The sequence below is a fragment of the Myotis nattereri genome, assembly GCF_964212035.1.
Source record: "Myotis nattereri genome assembly, chromosome: 3".
Taxonomy (NCBI): domain Eukaryota; kingdom Metazoa; phylum Chordata; class Mammalia; order Chiroptera; family Vespertilionidae; genus Myotis; species Myotis nattereri.
Window position 1 is genome coordinate 206,996,827 of NC_138077.1, and position 22,807 is coordinate 207,019,633.

General features: G+C 54.1%; 1 protein-coding gene across 2 annotated transcripts in view; it reads left to right on the forward strand.

Moving 5' to 3' along the window:
• The first annotated feature begins 18,518 nt into the window (after positions 1 to 18,518).
• PADI2 (peptidyl arginine deiminase 2) overlaps positions 18,519 to 22,807 on the forward strand; it is a 54,584-nt gene continuing 50,295 nt past the window's right edge. For both annotated transcript variants that reach the window (XM_081088308.1, XM_081088307.1), the window contains exon 1: positions 18,519 to 18,726. In XM_081088308.1, the coding sequence (XP_080944434.1) occupies positions 18,635 to 18,726 (92 nt within the window). In that variant the 5' untranslated portion in view covers positions 18,519 to 18,634. The remainder of the gene's footprint in view (positions 18,727 to 22,807) is intronic.

A 22,807-nucleotide genomic window follows, 5' to 3' on the forward strand; every position in this document is an offset into this window, starting at 1 on the left:
TCCCCGCCCCCGGCAGCCTGCAGCTGCCAGAAGGGTGCGTCACTCTGATTCCCCAGCCTCCTCTCAGGGCCACTGCTTTGCAGACAAGCTCTCTGAAACCTGCAAGATTTCATGCACCAAACAGCCACGTGTCCAGTTTTTTTTTTATTATTATTACTTATTTATTTATTTATTTATTGTTAATCCTCACCTGAGGATATTTTTCCATTGATTTTTGGAGAGAGTGGCAAGGAAAGGAAAGGGAGAGACAGAGAGAGAGAAACATCTATATGAGAGGGGGACACATCCATTGGTTGCCTCCTGCACGCACCCCAACCAGGGCTGGGGAACCTGCAACCAAAGTACATGCCCTTGACCGGAATCGAACCCGGGACCTTTCAGTCCACAGGCCGACACCTCTATCCACTGAGTCAAGATGGCTAGGGCCACTGACTTGTCCAGTTTTAATAGAGAGAGTGGAAGCGGAGACTTGGGAGAACTGGGCTATTCATCTCACGCGAGTCACGTGCATTGCGTTTTCCTGGCACTGTGTGACAGGCACTGTCCTGGAACTGGAAATAGGGCGCTCCCACTCCCTCCTCCTCCGTCTCCCTCCCCACCTGTCACATCACTAGATAACAGGTGGCAAGTTGCATCACACGCGGGCCTTTCCCTTCCACCACTCATGGCAGACACTGCTCGTTGATCACAACACACTTTCCTGCTGGCACACATCTCAGCCTCCAACATACAACTCCCAGCAGCCACCAAGCACCGAGGATGGGGGTGCCAGGGAAGACGCAACATTTCGCCCTCCCTGGACTAAGGTAGCTCAGGTTCTGCCTGGTCCTGCCACTCAACTCAGTATCTTCCAGTTCCCCGAGGGGCCCATCCCTGTGGGTACTCTGCTCCTGGGGAGAGGGTCAGCCAGAGAAAAATCCGGTGGCAGGTGAGACTTTGGGCCCAGCCAGAGAGCCACAGAACAGAGCCTCCTGCCTCTTTCCTGTGGTGCAGAGGAAAGAGACTTGGCAAGCCCCCTAAAACCTGCTCCCCCGGCAGGGCCCCCTCAGGGCTGCTTCCCAGCCCTCCCCAAGGAGGCTCCGCACTCCTGCAGTCGCACACCAGCTGCCGCCCCAGCAAGGCCTTGTTGGCTCAGGCTAACGCTGGGAAGGGGAAGAAGTCATGGCAGTGTGGGGGTCAGCCCGAGAAGAATCCCACGGGATTGGCGTTTCCCCGTATCCATCACCCCGTAGCACCCTTCCAAGCCTTTCACTGCCGTTCCCTCTGATCTGACTGCCCTGCCTGACAAACTCCTTCTGTGCATCCCTCCACCCGCTAAGCAGGTATCATCTCCCTTAGGAAGCCTTTCTCGCCCTCCCTCTAGGCCAGCAGTTCTCAACCTGTGGGTCACTACCCTATTGGGGGTTGAACGACCCTTTCACAGGGGTCGCCTAAGACCATAGGAAAACACATATATAATTGCATATTGTTTTTGTGATTAATCACTATGCTTTGATTATGTTCAATTTGTAACAATGAAAATATATCCTGCATATCAGATATTTACATGACGATTCATAACAGTAGCAAAATGACAGTTATGAAGTAGCAACGCAAATAATTTTATGGTTGGGGATCACCACAACATGAGGAACTGTATTAAAGGGTCGCGGCATGAGGAAGGTTGAGAACCACTGCTCTAGGCAGCTCCCTCTTCTTGGGCACAATGTCTGTGCTTGGTGCGCACACAGGGTTTTGCATGCTGTCTCTTTCCCTCGGGGCTGCGTTTGCCTTGAAGGCCGTCTTCTCCAACAGGCTGTGGCAAAGAAAGGGAACTCACTGAATACTTGGGGACCTGTTGCTCCAACCCCAAACTACCACCCGAGAAGTTTAAAACACCCTAATGAGCCAGGTGCTAGCACCATTATCTCCAATTTGCAAGTGACTCACTCAGACAAAGCGACACGCCAAAAACTCACTGGCTCACGCCACGAGCTAAATCAGGGCCAGAATCTGGGAGTCCAAGCTCCTCGGCATTCCAAGGCGGGGAGGTGGTCCCTCCCTCTGATTCTGCGTGTGAGTTGGTCAATCCTAAGTGTCCATTCGTACTTTTTCACTGTTTATATTCTGAGGCTGCAGCAATTAATGCAAGTGGTTAGAGCTAGCTACCACAGCCAACAGCTCGCACCATTTCTTTCAGCCAACGCCACTTAAGAAACCAAAAGACAAATTAGTAAGATCCTTAAATAAACAAAGAGCTCTTACAAATAAATAAGAGTAATAAGTCAGTAGTAAAATGAAAAATAAAAATGTCACACAGAAGCAAGTCACATGATTTAAAATCAATTCAACAATTACTCACTGAGCAACTATTGTAGGACTGGCAGTTCTAGACACGGGGTGCATGGTGCACAAGATTAGGTCCCTGCACTCATGGAGGGACCTAGGGAAGGGAGACAGGCGATAGCAAAGAAACAGGCAAACCTATATCTCCCACAGAATGCAGTGAAACGTACTGTACAGCGAAGCAAAATGGGGTGATATGATCAAGGTGGCAGAGCTACCGTGGGTGGGGCGGTTGGGAGAGGTCTCTCCAGGAGGTGCTGATGTCTAAATGACAAGAGCGGGCCAGCCATGAAGCGGTCATGGGGAGAGCGCTGCAGGGCGGGACCAGCGAGGAGGCACCAGGTCTCCACGTAGGATGCGCTTGGACGTTCAAGAAGCCAAAAGAAGGCCAGTGTGGCCAGAGAGACGCGGGCAAGGGAGAAAGCATCTAGTACGGAGGGACCAGACCACGCAGGGCTCTGTAAGCGCGGGAGAGAGATGAGATCTGAGTGAGGTGAAAAGTCATTGGAAGATTTTAAGCAGCAAAACGACATGATCTGGTGACATTTAAATGTTTTATTTATTTATTGAATTTAGAGGGAGAGAGGGAAGGAGGGAGGGAGGGGAGGAAGAGTCAGAGAGAGTCCCCAGTTGGAGTTCCTTGTGAAGCATAGTAACCCCCATCTTGTACAAAACTGCTGTTTGAATTCTCTGCTATTGTTAGATAGTCCCTAGTCCTGTAAATTCTGTCAGTCATTGTAAACTCTGTCACTTTAAGACAGTCTCTTATTCCATAAAATGACTTTGTTTTTAGTTCAAATAATAGAAAAAGATAAACTTAACTGTCTGACCTTGCAAGCTAGCCATCCAATGTAATAGACTAATTCTGATAATAATTCCCATATTCGTATGCCAAGTACTAACTCATTATGTATTCAAGGTTACAACGGTCTGTAACAATAACTCACACAGAGCTCTTTGTAATATCTGCAAACAAAGAGGCTCGAAAAGTATAAATAAGGGAAACTTCCTGTATGTAGTGCTCAGAGATTTGGGAGAGACACCTCCCTCTGGGCCGCACGCAATAAACGACTCCTAATTAATTGCTTCATGAAGGCGTCTTGTATCTCATTACTGATTTGTGATACAACACTTGAAGCCATAGCTGCCCCTGTTTATTTATGTCTGGATCGCCGGTTCAGCCCCCCAGGGGCTTGGGTCTTCTGCCAGCATCCACGAAACTGTGGCAGGAAGCACATTAGCGTAAAGGTTAGATCTCTGACCCTTCACAGGGCCCACCCAATGGCCAGCACAGTGCCCAGCACACAGCAGGTGCACCCCAGGGTCCAGCACAGTGCCCATGACAGAGTGTTAACCGAATGAACTAGAGTGTTTCCATGATGATGATTAGTTGTATCCTCAAAGGGGGCTGAGAAAGCAGACTTGAGATCCTCCCAGAGCTCAGGAGCAAGATGCAGCTCCCTTAGGGAAAACCTGTCCCCACCCTCCCTCCCCGAGGTCTGCACCCACATGCATCACCTCACTTTAGGAGAGGCAATTCGCCGTGGGCCCTAAGCATCTCCGTGCCTTCTTGCCGGGTTGCCTCGAATGCCAAGTCCCAACTGCTCTCTGCCGAAGCCATTTCTCAGGGTTGCCTTGGCAGCAAGCAGCCTGGAGGGGCAAGGTGGGGGCGAGCAGGCTTGCTTCCGCGGGCAGTAAACGCGGTGGATCCCTCTGTCTCAGCGTTTGTCCACTGAGGTGTGTGCCCCTCCCACTTCCTCTTGGGCCCCTTCTCCAGCCCTCCTACCCACGATTCCCCACCTAAAGTGCTCCTCCTACAGCCGATCTCTCCCCTCCCTCCACCCAGCCAGCTCTCACTGGGAAGGAAGCTAGCCCTGGAGTTACTGACCCTGGAAACAGCTTCTCCACTCTTCCGCAACGTGTCCTTAGCTGGTGCAGCATTCAGTCGCGTGGGATCTCCTGGGAGCAGGTAATTCCTTTCAGAGTGCTCTGTTATTCCTCTGATGACCTCTAGGAGGCAGTCTCAGGTGGGTGATGGTCTCTTCTTGAACACCTGCGAGTCTCCCCCTCCAGTGAAGGGAGATCAGGCTCAGGCTCTCAGAACGTCCGCCAGGCTAATAGCCCTGCGTGGCTTTGATAAAAACGACTTCACTTCCCTTATATGTATTTTCTAGGAATCCATTGAAGACACTGGATTTTCATTTATGGCTGTGATAAGAACGTCCCTCCTTATCTGAAGTCTAAAAAGTGAGTTAACTTGAAGACAAAATCTTTCATAAATAACAATTCAAGAAGAACATGGACCAGGCAAAGGTTGGAAAGCTGAGACCATGCGGCAGTGTGCGGGAGGTAGCACGAAGAGTGGAACTTCAGGTCTCCAGGGGTGAGGTGGGCGCTCTTTGGGCAGCGACACCTCCAGCCCCTGTGATCTGCCCCCACGCTACCCCCCACCCTGATGTTGAACCTGAGCCCAGGAAGCAGAGGAGTGTGCACCTGGCAGGGAGGTGCCACCTGGGATCTCTGCTGGTCGCTGCGTCTCCAACTTAACCTCACATAGGAGGTTCTCTGCTTGAACCATGAGATGGGACTGCCCAGGAGAACATGTCCCCAGCCCCCATTTCATAGCTGAGGCCACTGCGCCTGGACTGACTCAGCCACCACCCTGGTGAGGGGCACCCGTGAGCTCTGCCCCAGCACCCCCGGGAGTACACGGTGGAGGGCTCCTCTTCGGGACCGTCTGGAAGCCCCATCCTGCCCCTGAGTTCCTCCCCCAGGGAGCTGATCTGGGCCTCAGCGTCCCAGCCAGACACTGGGAGCACTCCTCTCCTCCGAGACAAGTCAGGCACAGTGGCATCTGAGTGGCCCGATTTCTCCCGTGCTCACTGGGAGGCAGGCCAGCTCATCTACAGCAACAAACTAGAAGTCAACTCACCCAACGACCAATTCTGCGAGGAAGCCGTGAACCAAGTTAGGGAGCACTGTGATGTTTTAGACCAGGGGTTGGCAAAGTACAGCTCATGGGCCAAATCTCACCCATGGCCTGTTTCTCTGCAGCTCACGAACTAAGAATGGTTTTTAAAACATTTTTAAATATATTTTTATTGAGTTCAGAGAGGAATGGAGAGGGAGACAAAAATATCAATGCTGAGAGAGAATCATTGATCAGCTGCCTCCTGCAGGCACCACACTGGGGATCGAGCCGGCAACCCAGGCATGTGCCCTGAGCGGGAATTGAACTGTGACCTCCTGGTTCATAAGTTGACAATTTACCACTGAGCCATGCAGACTGGGTGGTTTTAAGATTTTTAAGTAGCTGGGGAAGAAAAATCAAAAGAAGAATATACCATGACATGTGAAAATTAATTGAAATTCCGTTTCCATGTCCCTAAGTACAGTTTCACTGGGACATGACCACACACCCATTCCCTGCCTGCTGGCCAGCGTTGAATACTTACGACCCTCATGGCTCTCGTCACTTCGCACGCTGCTCACGCACGTGGCAGGGGCACAGCTGTGCGACGACGGCATGTATGCCACCGTAGGGCAGCCTTTTATTTTTTACGACCTGTGCACAGCCATCATGTCAAACAAGAAAAGTGGACTTCAAATGCTGCGATGTTTAATGTGAGGAAATAACACAAAACATAAAATCTGCCACCGCAACTATTTTACGTGTACAGTTCAGTGGCATTAAGTCCATTCAATTGTTGTGCAACCATCACCACCACCCACCCCCAGAACTCTTCATCTTGCAAAACAGAAACTCTGCCCCATTAAACAGGAACTCCCCATTTCCCACCCCACCCCACCCCACAGCCCCTGGCAACCACCATTCTATGTCTGTCTCTGCGAATCTGACTACTCTGGGTGTCTCATATAAGTGGAATCATATCTGTCTTTTTGTGACTGGTTTCTCTTAGCGTGGTGTCCTCAATGTCCCCCCATGTTGTAGCATGGTCCGAATGTCCTTCCTTTTTAAGGCTGACTGATATTCCATTGTATGCAAGCTACAATTTGTTTATCCCTTCATCCATTGATGGTCAAATGTTGCACCTTTTTGTTGTTGTTGTTGTTGTTAATCCTCACCCGAGCACATTTTTCCATTGACTTTTAGAGAGAGCGGAAGGGAGGGGGAGAGACAGAGAGAGAGAGAAACATCGGTATGAGAGAGACACATCGATTGGTTGTCCCGCACGTGCCCCAACCAGGACCAGGGGTCGAGTACGTGCCCTTGACCGGAATCAAACCTGGGACCCTTCAGTCCACAGGCAGACGCTCTAGCCACTGAGCCAGATGGGCTAGGGAAAATGTCACACCTTTAAGGCACAGTGGAATGTGTATCATCTTGTTATCGATTTAGATGGCAAAGCGTCATGCTTATTATGCAATGACACTACATCTGTGCTAAGAGAGTACAATACAGGTGTGGGGTCACAGCACCTAAATATTTACTGCCTGGTGGTCTATGGAAAAGGTTGGCCGATCCCCGAGTTTGGTTCATCCTGGCTTCACAGCAGCCAAGGGCCTGGACTGCAAGTCTGACTCCATTGCATGCCGATGTCGGCATGGTTTCCATTCACATACAAGCTCCAACGCTCAACCTTTTATCTGCAACTTGGCCTGGGCTCCCCACACGTGCACCTGACGCTTTCCCCTTCGCTCTGCCCACACCAGCCCTGCCCTCGGCCCAGAGCCTCCCCTGGCCCCTACCCCCATCCCAGCCAGCCCTGTCCTTTCCTGCCCAAACAGCCCGTCGCTCTGAAAATATTTCCTGATTCCTCTTCTGTACCCAGCCCTCCGAAAGTTGACATTCGAGGAGGGTGGGGGCAATGCTTATGCACCAGACATGCCCTTGCCTTTCTCACCCACACACTCAGCCATCTTCCTGAAATTAATCACAGAATCCGCAAATGACAGGGTGTAAAACAGAAGGCTACTTAGCAGGTGTGAATTATGCAACCTCCGAGCTTTTAAGCTCTTGGGTTAGAAGCTTAGAAGGGAAGAAATGCAGGACATTGGACCATTAAAATGTTAGGATTGGGAAATTTTAGAGTGTTGAATTGTTAAAAATGAAAACATTAAAATGTTGAAGGACTTGTTTGACCTGGGCATGATGGAATCGCAGATTCTTACGACAACGGAATATCGGAGTGTCCTGGTGGAGAGACCTTCTGGGTGGTCGGGAACCCACGTCCTGCTTGGGACAGGAATCCCTTGCCGACCCCTGCAGCCGTCCTCTCCCTGTCTGACTTCCGTCCCAGGGTCTCATTGCCCAGTCGCATTGTGAGCTGCCACCAGAGCTGTCCAATTCTCCAAGCCATCATCACAGGGTCCCCTCTGCCCGGCTCATCCTTCCCCTCTCTCTCACCTCCCTTCCTCTCCCTCTTGACAGGCTAGCCTCCCATCAAGGGTCTCCCCAAATGTCACCTCCCCCCGGATGTGCCCCTTCATTTCCCTGGGCAGAGGTCACAGCCTCCTGTATCCTCAGGTTCAATGTAAGACTACAGGTCACTTTCATTCTCAGAGCCTCAGTTTCAACATCTGCAAAATGGCCAGAATGAAAGTACCCCGTCCGAAAGGATTGCTGTGGGAATGAAATGAGAGGAAACACGTAGGCCACCCCTAACATTCGGTGAAGGTCCCCGGAGGACACTCTGGCTCCAGAGCCCTTGCTGGGTGCTCCAGGCACAGCCCTCCAGGGGCAAACTCCGAATCGATTGAACACGGTGTTGAACCTGAGCCCAGGAAGAAGAGAGGTGTGCACCTGGCAGGGAGGTGCCCGTCCGGGAAGACTTTCTGGCGGAGGATGGCTTGCCTTTTCCAGGAACCATTTAGATGATGGTGGCAGATGAAGGTCAAGTGCAGGGTGAGGCCAGCATGTGACTTCACCCCAGCATTGGATGAGTGACAGGTTAGAGGGCAGGGCTGGGGTAGGAATGGAGGAGTGTTTTGAGCAGATCTGGCTAGAAATGCCTGGGGGTGCTCACCTGTCCCCTGTGAGCTCCCCACAGACACCTCCCTCTTTCTAAACAAAAATTATGACTGGATCAGCCCTGTGGTTCTTCTTTTTTAATTTTTTTAAATTGATTTTAGAGAGAGAGGGAAGGAGAAAGAGAGAAACATCAATGTGAGAGAGAAACATTGATCGGCTGCCTCCTGTACGCACCACAACGGGAGCTCAAACCCCAGGCATGTGCCATGACCAGGAATCGAACCGGCGACCTTCCGAAGCATGGAAGGACATTCAACCAACTGAGCCTCACCGACCAGGGCCCTGTGATTCTCGTTACAATCACAAGACGCCCTTCAGCAATAACCATCAGGAAACCGGGGGAGGGAAAGCTTTATTACCTGCAGGGCCTGGAGGTTACATGGCAGGCCTGGGCCCACAGCGAGCTCACAGGCGCAGAGAGGGCACATGGGCCTGGGGTCTGCTTTCACGGGGGAGGAGGTCGGGGGTGGGGGCCTTGGGTTTCACAGGCCCACTATTGGTGAGTGGAAAACGTAAGAGTGGGCGCTCAAAGTGCAGGAAGAGAAAGAAACAAGTAGCCCAGACAGTCAGTGGTGGAACCAACCGAGATTTCTGAAACAAAGAAGCCTCAACGCCGGGAGATGCCTTGGCTCTTTACCGAGCCCGGTGGCTGGCCCCGGTTTAATCAGGATACGCAGCTGTCATTGAAGTGCCGCACTCAGAGCTTCGGCCAGCACTTGCTTTACAAAAAGGAGAAAGCCCACCTGTCAGGACTACACTACAGGGTCAGTCATCTAGCCCGGTGGGATGCTAAGGGTGTTAAGATTTTAGCTCTGACAGAGGCACCACAGCAAGCAAGGAAAGGAGCCGTGCACGTATTGAGCACTTACTGTATGCCGAGTGCTATGTTAAATATTTGCTGTGGGCTGGTTTGGTCACCATCAGGCCTGCTGTTCCGATTGAAAGTGTAACAGAAGAGCCAGGTGTCCTGGGTCCAAATCCAGCTCTGCTGTATGACCTTAAGCAGGTCATGGCCCCTCTCTGAGCCTCAGTTTCCTTATCTGTAACACAGGGATAACAATATTAGGCTTAACCAAATAGATGTATCAACCTTTGACAATTTTTGGCCTATAAAAATGGCAATTTCACATAGTTTAACCTGAAATCCACCCTGGTAAGTTATTGGGAAGATTAAATGAATAAATTTATCTAATTTCCTTGGCCTACTGTCTGGCACATAGTTAAGTGCTCAGTAAACAGTAGCTTGTCTTATTTAATTGTTCTCCTTGTTCTCATGACAACATTGAAGCTCAGAGAGGTTAAGGAACTTGTCCAAGGCCACTCAGCTGGCAGGCAGCAGAGCAGATTCAAACCCAGAAGCAAACTCACTCTTCTCTGGAGCAGCCAGGACAGGGAGCAATGCCCAAGTCTTCTCTGCACGCCTGCTAGCTGGATCCTGGGGCTGGGACCCATGTTACCTGAATCACAGCTGGCTGAGGCTGAGAAACAGGTGACAACCCAACCTGGAGGGCACCCTGGAAGAGCATGGGGGGGGGGGGGGGGTCAGGAGAACCCAGCAGGCAGGGATGAGGGGAGAGTGGGGTCAAGGTCAGAGCCGGCTACAAGATTTTCTAGACTCAGCTTCCTTTCCTGGCACAAAGAGCATGACTCTGTGTATGTGGGAGTCTGGGAGAGTGAGTCTGTGCCTGTGCGCACACGTGTGTGGGTGTGTGCACACCTGTGTGAGGATGAGTGCTGCCTTGTGGAGGGGGCCTGGGTGGGTGGGGCACGAGCACATGCGTGAGCCTGTGTGTGAGAGATGTGTGTTTCTCCTGCGTGTTTCGTGTGTGTGTGTGTGTGTGTTTGCGTGTGTAGGGTGTGTGGGGCTATGATGGCAGATCTGAGGCACAGAAGGCCTGGGTCTGAACCCTGACTCTGCCACTTGCCAGCCATGTAACCTTGAGCAGGTTACTGTCAAGTAAAACCCAACAATCCCAGACATGGAAGGAGAGATGGTTTCAAAAGGATGATTGCCGCTCTGCCCAGGGAAAGGATTCCACTTTAAGGGACCTGACTCACAAAAACTGAGTCCCTGAACCCCGCCCCCAACTACCTTAGGGGGGGAAAGAGGTCCCAAAAGCTGAAGGAAGGCGCTAAGTGAGGTTAGACAGAGACAGAAGTCATCCCTGATCTCTCAGGATCATGCGGGCTGGCACCTTCTCAGGTGAGAAAACCTCCAGCCGCCTTGCTGCGAAGATGGGTGTCTTGCGCCACCTTGTGGTCACCCCCTCTTCCATCGCCCACCACCTTTTCCTTCTGCGTCGTCTTGCCATTGACCCCACTGATGCCCTCTGAGAACGCCAGAGCAATTCCAGTCTCTTCACCAGACATTTATCTCCGGTGCCCAGGCAGCAAGGCTCAACCCAGGGAGACTATTGAGAGCAAGTGGCCACAGTCCCTGCCGAACAGTGCGGAAGAGTCTGGACCAGCACTTCCAATAGAAATACAACACAAGCCACCAAGGCTTTTGTTATATAGGATTCATCTAGGCCAGTGGTCGGCAAACTCATTAGTCAACAGAGCCAAATATCAACGGCACTTCTTCAAAAGAGACTCGCCCAGGCCGAAAACCGACTTCTGCGCATGGGCCACGAAGTTTCAATCGCACCGTACGTGCGCGCCTGCACTTGGTATTTTGTGGAAGAGCCACACTCAAGGGGCCAAAGAGCCACATGTGGCTCACGAGCCGCAGTTTGCCGACCACTGATCTAGGCTATGGCACCCAGTCATTTAGCCAAACACCAGACTGGATGCTGCTGTGAAGGGATTGTTTAGACGTGATTCACATTTGAATCAGCCAACTCTGAGTAAAGCTGATGGGCCTCCAGACCGTGGGTGGGCCTTATCCGATCAGTTGAAGGCCTTAGGAGCAAAGACTAAGGTTTCCAGAAGAAATGCTGCCTCACGAATGCAACATAGAAACCTGGCTTCAGTTTCTAGCCTGCAGATTTCAGACTCAAGTCTATAACATCAACTCTTCCCCACTTTCCAGATATGGAGAAGGAAAGGAGGGAAGGAGGGAAGGAGGGAGGGAGGGAGGGAGGGAGGGAAGGAGGGAGGGAGGGAGGGAGGAAAAAAGACCCATTTCTGTGTAGGTGATGGTAGCCCTGAAGGCTTTGAAGGGTGAGGATGGAGCAGGGCACACCTCCTCATTCTGAATACCTCTGGTAGAACTACATTGCTCACCCTGCATAAATGCAATAGGCAGCCCTCCCCTCCCGCTAAGGGAAAGGTGCTGCAGGACAGAGGGCTGAGGCAGGAGTGGAGATAACAAAAACAGGCAAACAAAAGAAGTAGAATGGCTCTGGCTGGTTTGGCTCAGTGGATAGAGCGTCGGCCTTTGGACTGAAGGGTCCCAGGTTCGATTCCGGTCAAGGGCATGTACCTTGGTTGCAGGCACATCCCCAGTGGGGGGTGTGCAGGAGGCGGCTGGTCGATGTTTCTCTCTCATCGATGTTTCTGGCTCTCTATCCCTCTCCCTTCCTCTCTGTAAAAAAACAATAAAATATATTTAAAAAAAAAGAAGTAGAATGAATGCCCCCATCCCAGAGTCCCTCGGTCTCCAGCTGGCCAGAGACCCCTGGGATCAGAGGGTGGGCTTTGCTGGGAGAAGGGGCTGTGAGGGAGCAAGGACAGGCCTGGGTGTTGGGGCTGCTCTGAGGGCAGGCCTGCCAGGGGTCCTGGGACTGTGGAGTGAGGTTGTGGGGAGGTTCCTGCGCACAGAATGGCTGCTCTGGGGATGGATGGCCCAGGCCCCCAACACCTCACCAGTCTGTCCTCCTATCAGAATTCCTGCCAAGTTCAGCTCCACCTGGCAGCCAGAGAGATTTTCCTAAAGCGCAGGTGGACGAAAAGGTGCACACACTAAGCCTGACCAGCCAGGGGAGGCCTGCACGGCGGGCCTTACAAACGCAGCGACCGGCAGCAAGCGCATGGGATGGTCTGAACATAAACATTTCCAACTAAAATCGGGCCATGGGGCCGTCACATTGGGGCCTTTAGCTTCCTCAGCAAGGGCCGGTCTTGGCCTTAATCGAGCCTGTCTGTCGTCTTTTTTGCATCGGGGGTAACAGGCCTTTGAAATACCTCAGGGTACAGCCTCCGCGCAGAGCAGGAGACCACAGAAGCCCTCACTATTTTCTTGTTCCCCGAATACCGTCTCCAGGTGCTATAAAAGAAGTATGTGTCTCTCCGTGTTACTGGGGATCCAATCCCAGAGATTTCCTCACTTTGCTTCCTCCCGCGCCCTCAGTCTACCACCCAAGGGTTTCATGTAACCCTCCTTCCTTCTCCTCCTTTGATGCTAATGTATAAAGTAAGCTGCCACACTGCCATCCCCCAGGGACTGCTCTCAAGCCATTTAGATTGTGCTTCTCAGGAGTTGTCATCAGTGTGGCTCAAATAAACTCATAAAAATTCTCTACGGGTTTGGACATTGCTTGCATCAGGACAACCATCACAGGCGTCATTACCATGGTTCAAGGTCACTCGTGGCTTTCCTGTGACTTTAATAAAGCCAAACGTTGTTCGAATGACTTACAAGGCATTGAATGACCTGACCATGGCCAAGTCAGCCTCTCCCCCACCCACCTGCCTCATGGCTCTCCACTCTGCTTCCCTACCCCCCACCCCCCACCACCACCCCTACCTCCTTCCCTGGCCAGGTGGAACTCGTCTGGTCCTTGCACATGCACTTCCCTCTGGAACATTCTCTCTCCCTTCCCCACGCTCAGCCCATCCTCCAGGTCTCACCTTAGACACCTGGCTCCCTCCCCTCATTCTACATGGCAGTCCTGCCCCCCTCTTCTGGGTCCCAAGGCCCTGGCCCCTCCACAACTTCTGTTAGGCATGACCATGTGCTCGGGTGGCTTTGGGAGGCCTAATGGTGATCCCAGGGCACGCCCCTGTGACCACCCTCCCCGCCCAAAACTGACCACAGCTTCACTGAGGCTGCTGTTTTCACATCTCAGTCCCCCTGGCGCCTGGTGCAGCCTGGCACACAGTGGTACTTGCTCAATAGCACCCTCTCCTGCCCTGCTTCCCTTCCTTTGCTGTCGGGCTGGGTGGCCTTGCACAGTCCCTTCCCCTCGCTGAGTCTCCTTGGCTAATTAGAACCTTGCTTGGACTTGCAAACCCTGAAGTTCCAGACAATGGGAAGGGGGCGATGATGGCACCCTAGGAATGAATGCTCAGAACACATTGTGGAGGTTTTCTAAACATGTTATCAAATAGCGTGTACAACCGGAAGCCTGTTTTTACAAAAATTTTAAGTATCTGCACATATATGTAGAAAATACCTGCCATTCACTGGGACTCAGTCTACACCAGGCCCTGATACGCTGAGCGTTATCCTGTGTTATGCCTTCCCTCCTGGGGGCTGGGGCTGCTGTGACAGCAGTGCCCCTTACCTGCAGTGTGGCTTTCCCTGGCTTCAGTTACCTGAGGTCAACCATGGTCCAAAAATATTAAATGAAAAATTCCAGAAATAAACAATTCATAAGTTTTAAATTGTGCCCTATTCTGAGGACCTGTGTAGTAAGGGGACCAGTCTGCCATCCACAAATATGCCTTTTTGGGGATATTTGAGCTGGTTATTTTTAAGAAACAAGAGACTCGGGAAAGACCTTTGACCTTCCCCCTAACTGCCTAAAAGAATCTAGATCAGTGATGGCGAACCTTTTGAGCTCGGCGTGTCGGCATTTTGAAAAACCCTAACTTAACTCTGGTGCATTGTCACATATAGAAATTTTTTGATATTTGCAACCATAGTAAAACAAAGACTTATATTTTTGATATTTCTTTTATATATTTAGATGCCATCTAACAAAGAAAAATCAACCAAAAAAATGAGTTTTCGTGTCACCTCTGGCACGCGTGTCATAGGTTCGCCATCACTGATCTAAATAGAGGACCTGCTTCAGGGAGGGAGCTATAATCACAGATCATTACAGTTTCAGATGAACTAGGTGTGACAGGGAGGAACCTAGGAAGGCCTGCTTGATCAAAACCCTCCTTGTGTCCCATTATTAAAGACTAGTGGCCTGGTGCACAAAATTCGTGCATGGGCGGGGGGGAGAAGGTGTCCCTCAGCCTGGCCTGCACCCTCTCCAATCTGGGACCCCTCACACATCCCTCTCACAATCCGGGACCACTGGCTCCTAACCGCTCAGCCGCCTGCCTGCCTGATCACCCCTAACCACTCTGCCTGCCGGCCTGATTGCCCCCAACTGCCCCCAACCTGCCAGCCTGCTCACCCCCAACTGCCCCCCATGCTGGCCTGCTTGCCCCCAACTGCCCTCCCCTCCTGGCCTCATCACCCCTAACCACCTCTGCCTTGGCCCCACCACCATGGCTTTGTCTGGAAGGACGTCCAGAAGGTCTCCCGGTCTAATTAGCATATTACCCTTTTATTAGTATAGATGGCCCAGCAAACATTTCTGTACCAAACATGTGCTTCTCTCTCTCCATGTGAATTGCCTTCCTGCCCTTTGAAGTCCCAAACCACTGTCCCACCCCTTTCTCCTTAGGTCAAGATGGCATTTAAGCCTCAACTGCCCCATTTGTCCTGGGGCCCCAGATTCTTATGGGACCTTCATATGTGTATACGTCATTAAATTTGGTTATTTTCTCCTGGTAATCGATCTCATGTCAATTTTATTATTAGACCAGCCAGGAGAACTAAGAGGGGAAATTTTCCTTGCCCCATGGTAGCAAGATGAAATTTCATGCCCTGCCTCTCTGCCCTGCCTGGGATGGGAATCATCCCTTCGTCCACAGCATCCACGCTGTGCAGGGTACCGCCCGTTAGTCATTTAGCAGCCGGCTCTGTTATCAGATTGACTGTCACAGTGCTTGTGTTCAAGTTACCCTTATTGTACTTAATAAAATCACATTCACATAACTTTTATTACAGCTTATGGCTATAATTGCCCTATTTTATTAGTTACTGTTGTTCATCTCGTACTGTGCCTAATTTAAAAATTAAAACATAGTGTATAGAGGGTTTGGTACTACCCATGTTTTCAAGTGTTCCCGGGGGGTCTTGGAACATATTCCCCCACAGATAAGCGGGCACCACTGTCTCCCCCATACGAAGGAAAAAGCCGAGGCCCAGAGATGTCCCCCAGCCAGTTAGGGGCAGAGCTGGCCTTGACCCCAGGTTAGCCAAGTCCAAAGGCCATGTAAGCTCTTTACCACCCGGCTGCTGGTGCCTCTGCACAAATTGGGGATAATAATAGCTCCCACCTGATAGGGTTGTTGGGAGGATTAAATGAGCTAAGAGGTGTGAAGCCCTGAGATCAGCTCCTGGCACAGCCTCAGGGCTCAGTGGGTGTGGTCCCCCACAGCCCCCTCACACTGGCACTGCCTCCGGCCGGCAGCCCCTGCCAGGAGGTCATTCTCAAAGAAGGGGGTCACTCTCAAAGGCATTAGCAGTGATCATCTGGTCCTGGGGTCACGGGGCAGATTTTTTAAATGTTCCCAGCCATCAGGTATTACTTGTGTTTTTCTTTCTTTTTAAATTCTTGCTCATATGATGCCCCCAGTGAGCTGTCAGGCTCCTCAAGGCCGGCCCCGGGAGATGTCTGAGTCACCTTGCAGGTTCCCCCAAGGCCTGGCCCAGAGAGACCCCAGTCAAGGATCGTAAGAGCCCCTCCCAGCCCAGGTTCTCTAGCCACAGGCCTGGCAGGAGCCCGAGTTGGGGGCTTGGGGTGCAGATCCGTGCCAGGAACCTGCCCACGCTAAGCCTGCCCTTTGCTGGCATTCCCCAACAGGCACCATGAGATCATGAGATGCCTCGGGGCTCTTCCGGGCCCCAGGGGAGCTGTGGGAGCCGTCTGATGCCTGAGACCTCCGGCTCTGAATCCACCAACAGCTGTGGCCACTTCAGCTATTTTAAACCCTTGGGCACCAGGAGGCTCCCATCACACCGATGAGCCCTGCAGCCCAACATCAAGGGCCCCGAGCCAGGAGCAGGAGCCCTGAGCGTGGGTCGCAGGGCCAGACTGGATTGTAAAAGAGAGGAAAATGTCTTTTCTTTTTTTGAGCTCTCCCTTTTTGCCAGACACGCACTGGTGCCTCCCATAGTTTGTCTCATGTAATGTCACCCTTACATCTCTGCCGGGAGACCAGTCGCTCCCAGATGAGGGAAGTGAGGCTGCGAATGGCAGGGTGAATTGTCCGAGGCCCCACAGAGGCAGGGCCGGGGCTAGAGCTGCCTCACCTGCCAATCAAGACAGCATTCCTCCTCTGTTCTCACCGCGTTGCCCCCCTCTGTCCCCCCCCCCACCCCCCCCCCCCCACGTCCGTGCAAGTTCCTACCCTGGCTCTGCCGCTCTAAGGAGTCATGAGGCCAAGGGCAAATTCCTTAACCTTTCTGGGGCTCACTTGTTTCATCTGTAAAGTGGCAGGGTTACTGGGAGGGTAGGATGATCTCATTCCAATACATGACAAGTGCCCTGGAACAGTGCGTGGCTCACAGGAATGCAACGAGGCTTACTTTCCTTCCTTCCCTCCTGGCAACCACCTGTCGATCACTACCCCGCTCCTGCTGTGGCCTGCCCGACCGGGCTTCCGTGGGAGTGCAATGTTCCTCCCCGACTCTGGGCCCACTTTCCCAGTGGGTGAAATAAGGGTGCCATGCTCCACGGTCCCCAGGAAAGTGGGAACCCTGGCATTTACCCAGTGCTGCCACACAGTAGGGCGCAAAGGTAATTCCTGGCAGAGGGGTGCCCAGACGGGAGCTCACCTCAAAGGCCTCCAAGTGAGCTCTGAGCTGCACCTTTGACAGGTGGCCACCAGCTAGCTGTCTCCTGATTGGATGATGCACTCCAGAGCCAATCAGAAGTTACCAGCATCTCCCTGTGCTGAGTGCCTTTGGGGTGGGGGTGGGGGTGGGGGTGGTAAGGGAGAGACACGTGCCTGCCTAGCCTCACTCGGGCTCTTCCCCTTCCCCACCCACATTCCTCCCAGATCCTAGCCACCCCGAGCAGCTGGGCTCTTCACCACCTCCTAACTTGGCTTCTCGAGGAGGCTGAGGAGGCCGCTGGGGTCAGGGGTGTGTCTGAGCTCTTCACCCTTCTGAGTCTCCATCCTTCAGGGCTCCCATCCTCCCAGCAGACCTTCTCCAACATTCATCCCCTCCAACCTGTCCCTCCCCTCTTACAGCCCATTCGCACACACCCCTCGGCTCCCGTCCCCAGCAAGGACTTGCTCACACGTGGCTGAATTATTGGAACAGACTTGGCGTCCAGGCTGGAGGGACTGGGACAGCGGTGGGGGCTGGACTGGATGTCCCCCTGCACCTCAGCCTCCACAAGACACAGACTGGTGTCCGCAGCGGCACCTCTGGCGCCCTCCTTTGCCCAGTGGCCTGGCCAGAACGGGGCCCCCTCACTGTCCCTCCACTAGAGCATCAATATTTCAGCTCACCAACACTGGCCAGATCAATCCCGTTCTCTGCAGCCCCCACGCAGCCCCAGCGGGGGGTCTTCATGGACCCTCCCCAGGGGCACCTCCATGCACCGCAGCCAGAATGGCCCCTTTAACTTCCACACCTGACCATTCCTCGCCAAGCCGAGGCTCCCAGCGCCCACCCACCAAGGCACTGGCTTGGCATTGTGGCCCTGTAGGCTGCTGGGGTCCCGCTCCCCATTCTCCCCGACCTGATTGCTGGGGGGTGGAGGAGGTGTCATGCTGTATCTGACTTCCCGCCTCCGCTCAAGCAGCTCCCTCTCCTCCCTTCCCTACTTTGCAAAGGCCTCCTTTAAAAAGGCTCTGGAAAAAAATAAAAATAAAAAAATAAAAAGGCTCTGGTCCCGGGCCCCAGGCCAGGTTAGAGCACCCACTCCTCTGGGCTCCCGCCACCTCCTGCCCTCGCCCCTGTGGCAGCTCTGCATTCGCATTATCTACCCCGCAAGGCTGGGGGCGCCCGGAGGAGGTACTGAGCCTGCATCCTGGCGCCCAGCAGCGGGGAGCCCGCTGAAAGCGTGTTGAATGAACTACTAAGTCAGACGCTGAAAGGAGCAAATTGGTCTCAGCTGATCTCCTCGCTGCCACCAGGGGGACGCGGAGGAGTTGAGGGCGTGGTCGTGGTTGACTGACGGGCCCTCCGCCCAACGGAGAGGAACCAGCAGACCGCCCCGCCCACGCCCCGCCCACCGGCGGCCGAATAAGGGTGCGCGGAGCAGCGGCCGGCGCCGGCGGCGGCAGCGGGCTCACCTGTGCAGGTGCTTCAGGCGCCCGGACCCTCCAGCACCCGCGCGGGGGCACTGCGGCAAGATGCTGCGCGAGCGGACGGTGCGGCTGCAGTACGGGAGCCGCGTGGAGGCCGTGTACGTGCTGGGCACGCACCTCTGGACCGACGTCTACAGGTGAGCAGGTCCCGTGTCTGCCCCACCACCTCGGACCCGGGCCACAGATGTCTCGATGATCTCCCGGGACAGCCTTGCTCCAGCCTGAGCTGCCCTTCATCCCGCGCCCAGAAAACCTAACAGCCTCGCCCAGAAACCTGACGGCCCCAAACCTTGTATCAGTCTCCCCGAAATCCTGAGGCCCTCCTAGACACCCCAGCACAGCCCCGGAGCCCTTGCTGCCTCTTTCCCAGGCCCCCTCCCCTGCACCCCAGTCTTCGGCCCTCTCCAGCACCCAGGATGACCTCAGCACCCCCTCTGCCTCCCCGCTGTCCTCTCCCCTTTCACTTCCCCACTCTCCCCTCAGAGCCTCCCTTCTCCCTTATGCCCCCCTTTTCCCTGAGCCCCTCACTCTCCACCTCACCCACTCCCAGCTCAGCTGAGCTTCCTCTGGGATTTGCTGGGAGCTGCCCTGGGGTGGACTCTGGCCCTTGTGGGGTGCTCAGACTCCGGTTTCACCCTGTGGGGGCTGCTGTCCTTGGGCACTGGCTGTGGGCTCCATGTCCCCAAATGCCTTCCCTTGACTTCACCCTGGGGTCCAGGAGGGACCTTGTCCCACACGGCTGAGGGTGCGGAGGTGGGGGTCTTTTGTCAGAAGAATGCCCCTATTGGGGACCTGTTCCCCTACCCTTCTCCTGTCCATGAACTTGGTGGGTGCAGGATTTCTGAGACAGCAGAAAGAGGGGTGGGGGAATTGAGATCAGGGCCCCACCACCACCTCCCCCAACCCCCAGGAAGCAGCCAAGTCGAATGATCCATTCTCCCTTAGCTGTGTGAGGTGGGCCTGGTGAGGGTTGACTGATGTCAATGAAACCATGGGGAGTCCAAGGATCATGCATTGCCAGGGGGCAGGGCTCTGTGCTGAGAGCAGGGAGCATGCAGGACTGAGGTGGGACCCATGCTGATATCTTTGGGATGGGTCCCCTAACATCTCTGTGCCTTGAGCTGAGCTGGAGGCTCACATGTGGCTTATTGCTCCCAAATCATTGTCACCTGGAGCGCCCTGCCTCTCTCAGGCCCCCACCATTCCCCATCCCTGTGTCCCCCACACACCCTCCCCAGCCCGGTCTCTCTGTCCCCTTCAGGGCCCTGGCAACACTGCCCAGCCAGCCTCCTGCCACCTCAGCAGGCACTGGGCACGGGGACACCATCAAGGCCCAGGCTCCTTCTGAGGCAAAGGGCCTGCTCACTAGACCAGGAACCCTCCCCACTCAGCTGCCCCGGCCTCGGTTGTCCCACATGTGAATCGCAGGGTGGTTTCTGAGGGTCACAACACAGCAGTGGGGTGCAGCCCAGTCCTCAGTGGCCTGGGGAGCTCCTCTTTTCCCACCCCCCATCCTGAACTGGGCACTGCCAGGGAGCCGGCCGGGAGCCAGGACGTTCAAGCCTCTAAGCCGCTGCTGTTACCATACCCGCCTGTTTATTCCCTGGATGCAGCCTGGAAGGCTGGCAGGGTACCTCCAGTCGGGGGTGGGGAGCAAAGAGGGGGGGCCCAGCCTAATTGGGGGGAGGGAGTGTGGGAGGTGTGGACTCATCTTTGTTCTTTCTCAAGAAATCAGTCACAGCCACAATGACCCACACCTCCCACCCACACTTCACTAAGACTCCTCCCCCCCACCCCCCCGGCCCCCCCACCCCCCCTCCCCCCCGCCGAGAGAGGTGCAGTCTAGACCGGCACTGCCCAGCGCAGGAGAGTGCCAGCCGCGAACAGAACCTCGGGTCATTTTCCGTTTTCCAGTCGCCACATTTTTAAGGTTAAAATAAATAGGTGAAATTAATGTTCGCGATACACTTTATTTAAGCCACTATGTGCAAAAACATTTGCATTTCCGTTCGTAATCAATACAACAAATATGTATTAGGTCATTTGCAACCTCTTTTCCATATGAAGTCTGTGGAATTCAGTGCGTATTCCATACGCACATCCCATCCCCGTGCGGTAACCGCCTCTCAGACGCTTCACAGCCACCTGTTGCGGGTGGCCGCCCTGCTGAACAGCGCAGGGCTCCTTCTGAGGCAAAGGGCCTGCTCACTGCAGACCAGGAACCTACGACAGGCGCAGGGTTTCTCAGCCTTGGCGCTGTCTCATTGTGGGCCAGAGACTTCGTTGTTGTAGGGACTGTCCTGTGCATCGTAGGATGTCTCGGCAGCATCCCTGGCACCTGACCCCGAGATGCCAGTAGCAGTCCCCCGTTGTGACAATCAGAAAAGAAGCCCCTTGCCCTAGCTGGTTTGGCTCAGTGGATAGAGCGTCAGCCTGCGGACTGAAGGGTTCCGGTCAAGGGCATGTACCTTGGTTGCAGGCACATCCCCAGTAGGGGGTGTGCAGGAGGCAGCTGATCGATGCTTCTCTCTCATCGATGTTTCTAACTCTCTATCCCTCTCCCTTCCTCTGTGTAAAAAATCAATAAAATATATTTTTTTGAAAAGGAAAGGAAAGAAAAGAAAAGAAGCCCCTTCAGGAACTAAAGAGGCTGGGCTGTAACTACTGTTGTTACTCCTGTTTCTGTAGTGGTAAGAGCTCCTGTCGGTACTAATAACAGCAGAGGATATGAGTAAGCTCTTATGAACCAAATGCATTATCTGCCACCTTCCTCCCCATAGACCTGGAGGTCCTGCTGGGATCAACCCATTTTGTAGATGAGGAGAGTGAGGCTCAAAGAGATGAAGCCATTTGCCCAACCTCACTTAGGACTCAGGTCCAGTTCTGTCTGACTCAGACTCAGACTCAACCTCCACTCTATCCTGTGTGACCCTAAAACCAGCAGGGTGCACTGGATGGCCCTCTCAGCCAGTGCCTCTTCCCCCCTCTGCCTGGGCCATGGCCCCTCTGCCCCCAGAGACCTCACCCATCTGCTTTCGACCCTCCCCTTCCAACTGCGTCCCCCCTGACCCAGACAAAGGTCCTGACTCAAATCCCCAGGTGCTGCCCCCCAGGGTCTCCAAAGAGACCCCAAAGGACAAGGCCTGGTGGACCCTGGGCCCAATCAGTTAGGGACTGGTATCCTGACTCCTCACTCCTTCTGAGTCACAGACATAAGGGAACAGGCCTTAGCTCCCATGCCCTTTCCCAAGGACCCTGGGCCCCCCTTTCCCGAGATACACACACAGCAGGGCCCTCACCTTCCTCATCCCAGCAGACCCTACAACCCACCCACCCTCTCCCAGCAAAACTGGCCCCTTTGGGGACGGATGCCCCGACCCAGCCACCCTCAAGCTCCGAGCAGATGCGCAGAAAGAGGGAAGTGCGATTCTTTTTGTGGCGATGTACGTTGAGATAGTCGTTGAAGATACTTGCCGGTTCCTTCCCTGCTCTCACGTGCACTTATCGCAGTCTGGCCCGCGCATGCCTTGTCCACCCGATCCCCGCACGCCCCCCCACCCCCCCCCCACCCCTGCCCCATGGTCTCTTTACCTGGCCGTGGCTTCTTCACTGGGCCTGGCCCGAGTCCCCTCTGGTTGTGTCTTGAAGCGGAAGAGGGGCCATGAAGGGAGTGGTGTCCCAGGTTGGTTTCACCATCTCCGGTGAGTGATGCTTTCCTGAGCGGGAGCCAGGGACACCCGTGGAGCCTGGAGAGACTGGAGAAAGGGCAGCCTTGGAGTTAAGTGACGGCGGATCACACACTGCCAGCTCTCCCACTGGCCCACAAACCACCAGGGAGACAGCTCCCCCTGTCCTTCCCTCGGCTTCTTCCAGCGCATCGCGTCACGTCGCGTCTCAGTGCGGTAGCCGCATCTCAGATGCTCCACAGCCACCTGTCGCTAGTGGCCACTGTACTGAACAGCGCAGGCTCAGGGTTCCCGACTGGGCAGCTACCCCCAGTCCCTGGTGGGGAGAGGCCAGGGGCTGTGCCCTGACCCTGCAGGAGCTCCAGGGCAGAGTAGGTGTTAACAGTTGCCTCTTGCCCCTGCAGGGCAGTCGTCTGGTTACATTTGACCTCAGGATGAGCCCGTGAGGTAGGAGGTAGGAGGTGATCCCTGCCCCCTTCCCCAGGAAACCCCAAGGCACAGGCTGACCAGTCACTTTCTCAGTGGGGCCTTG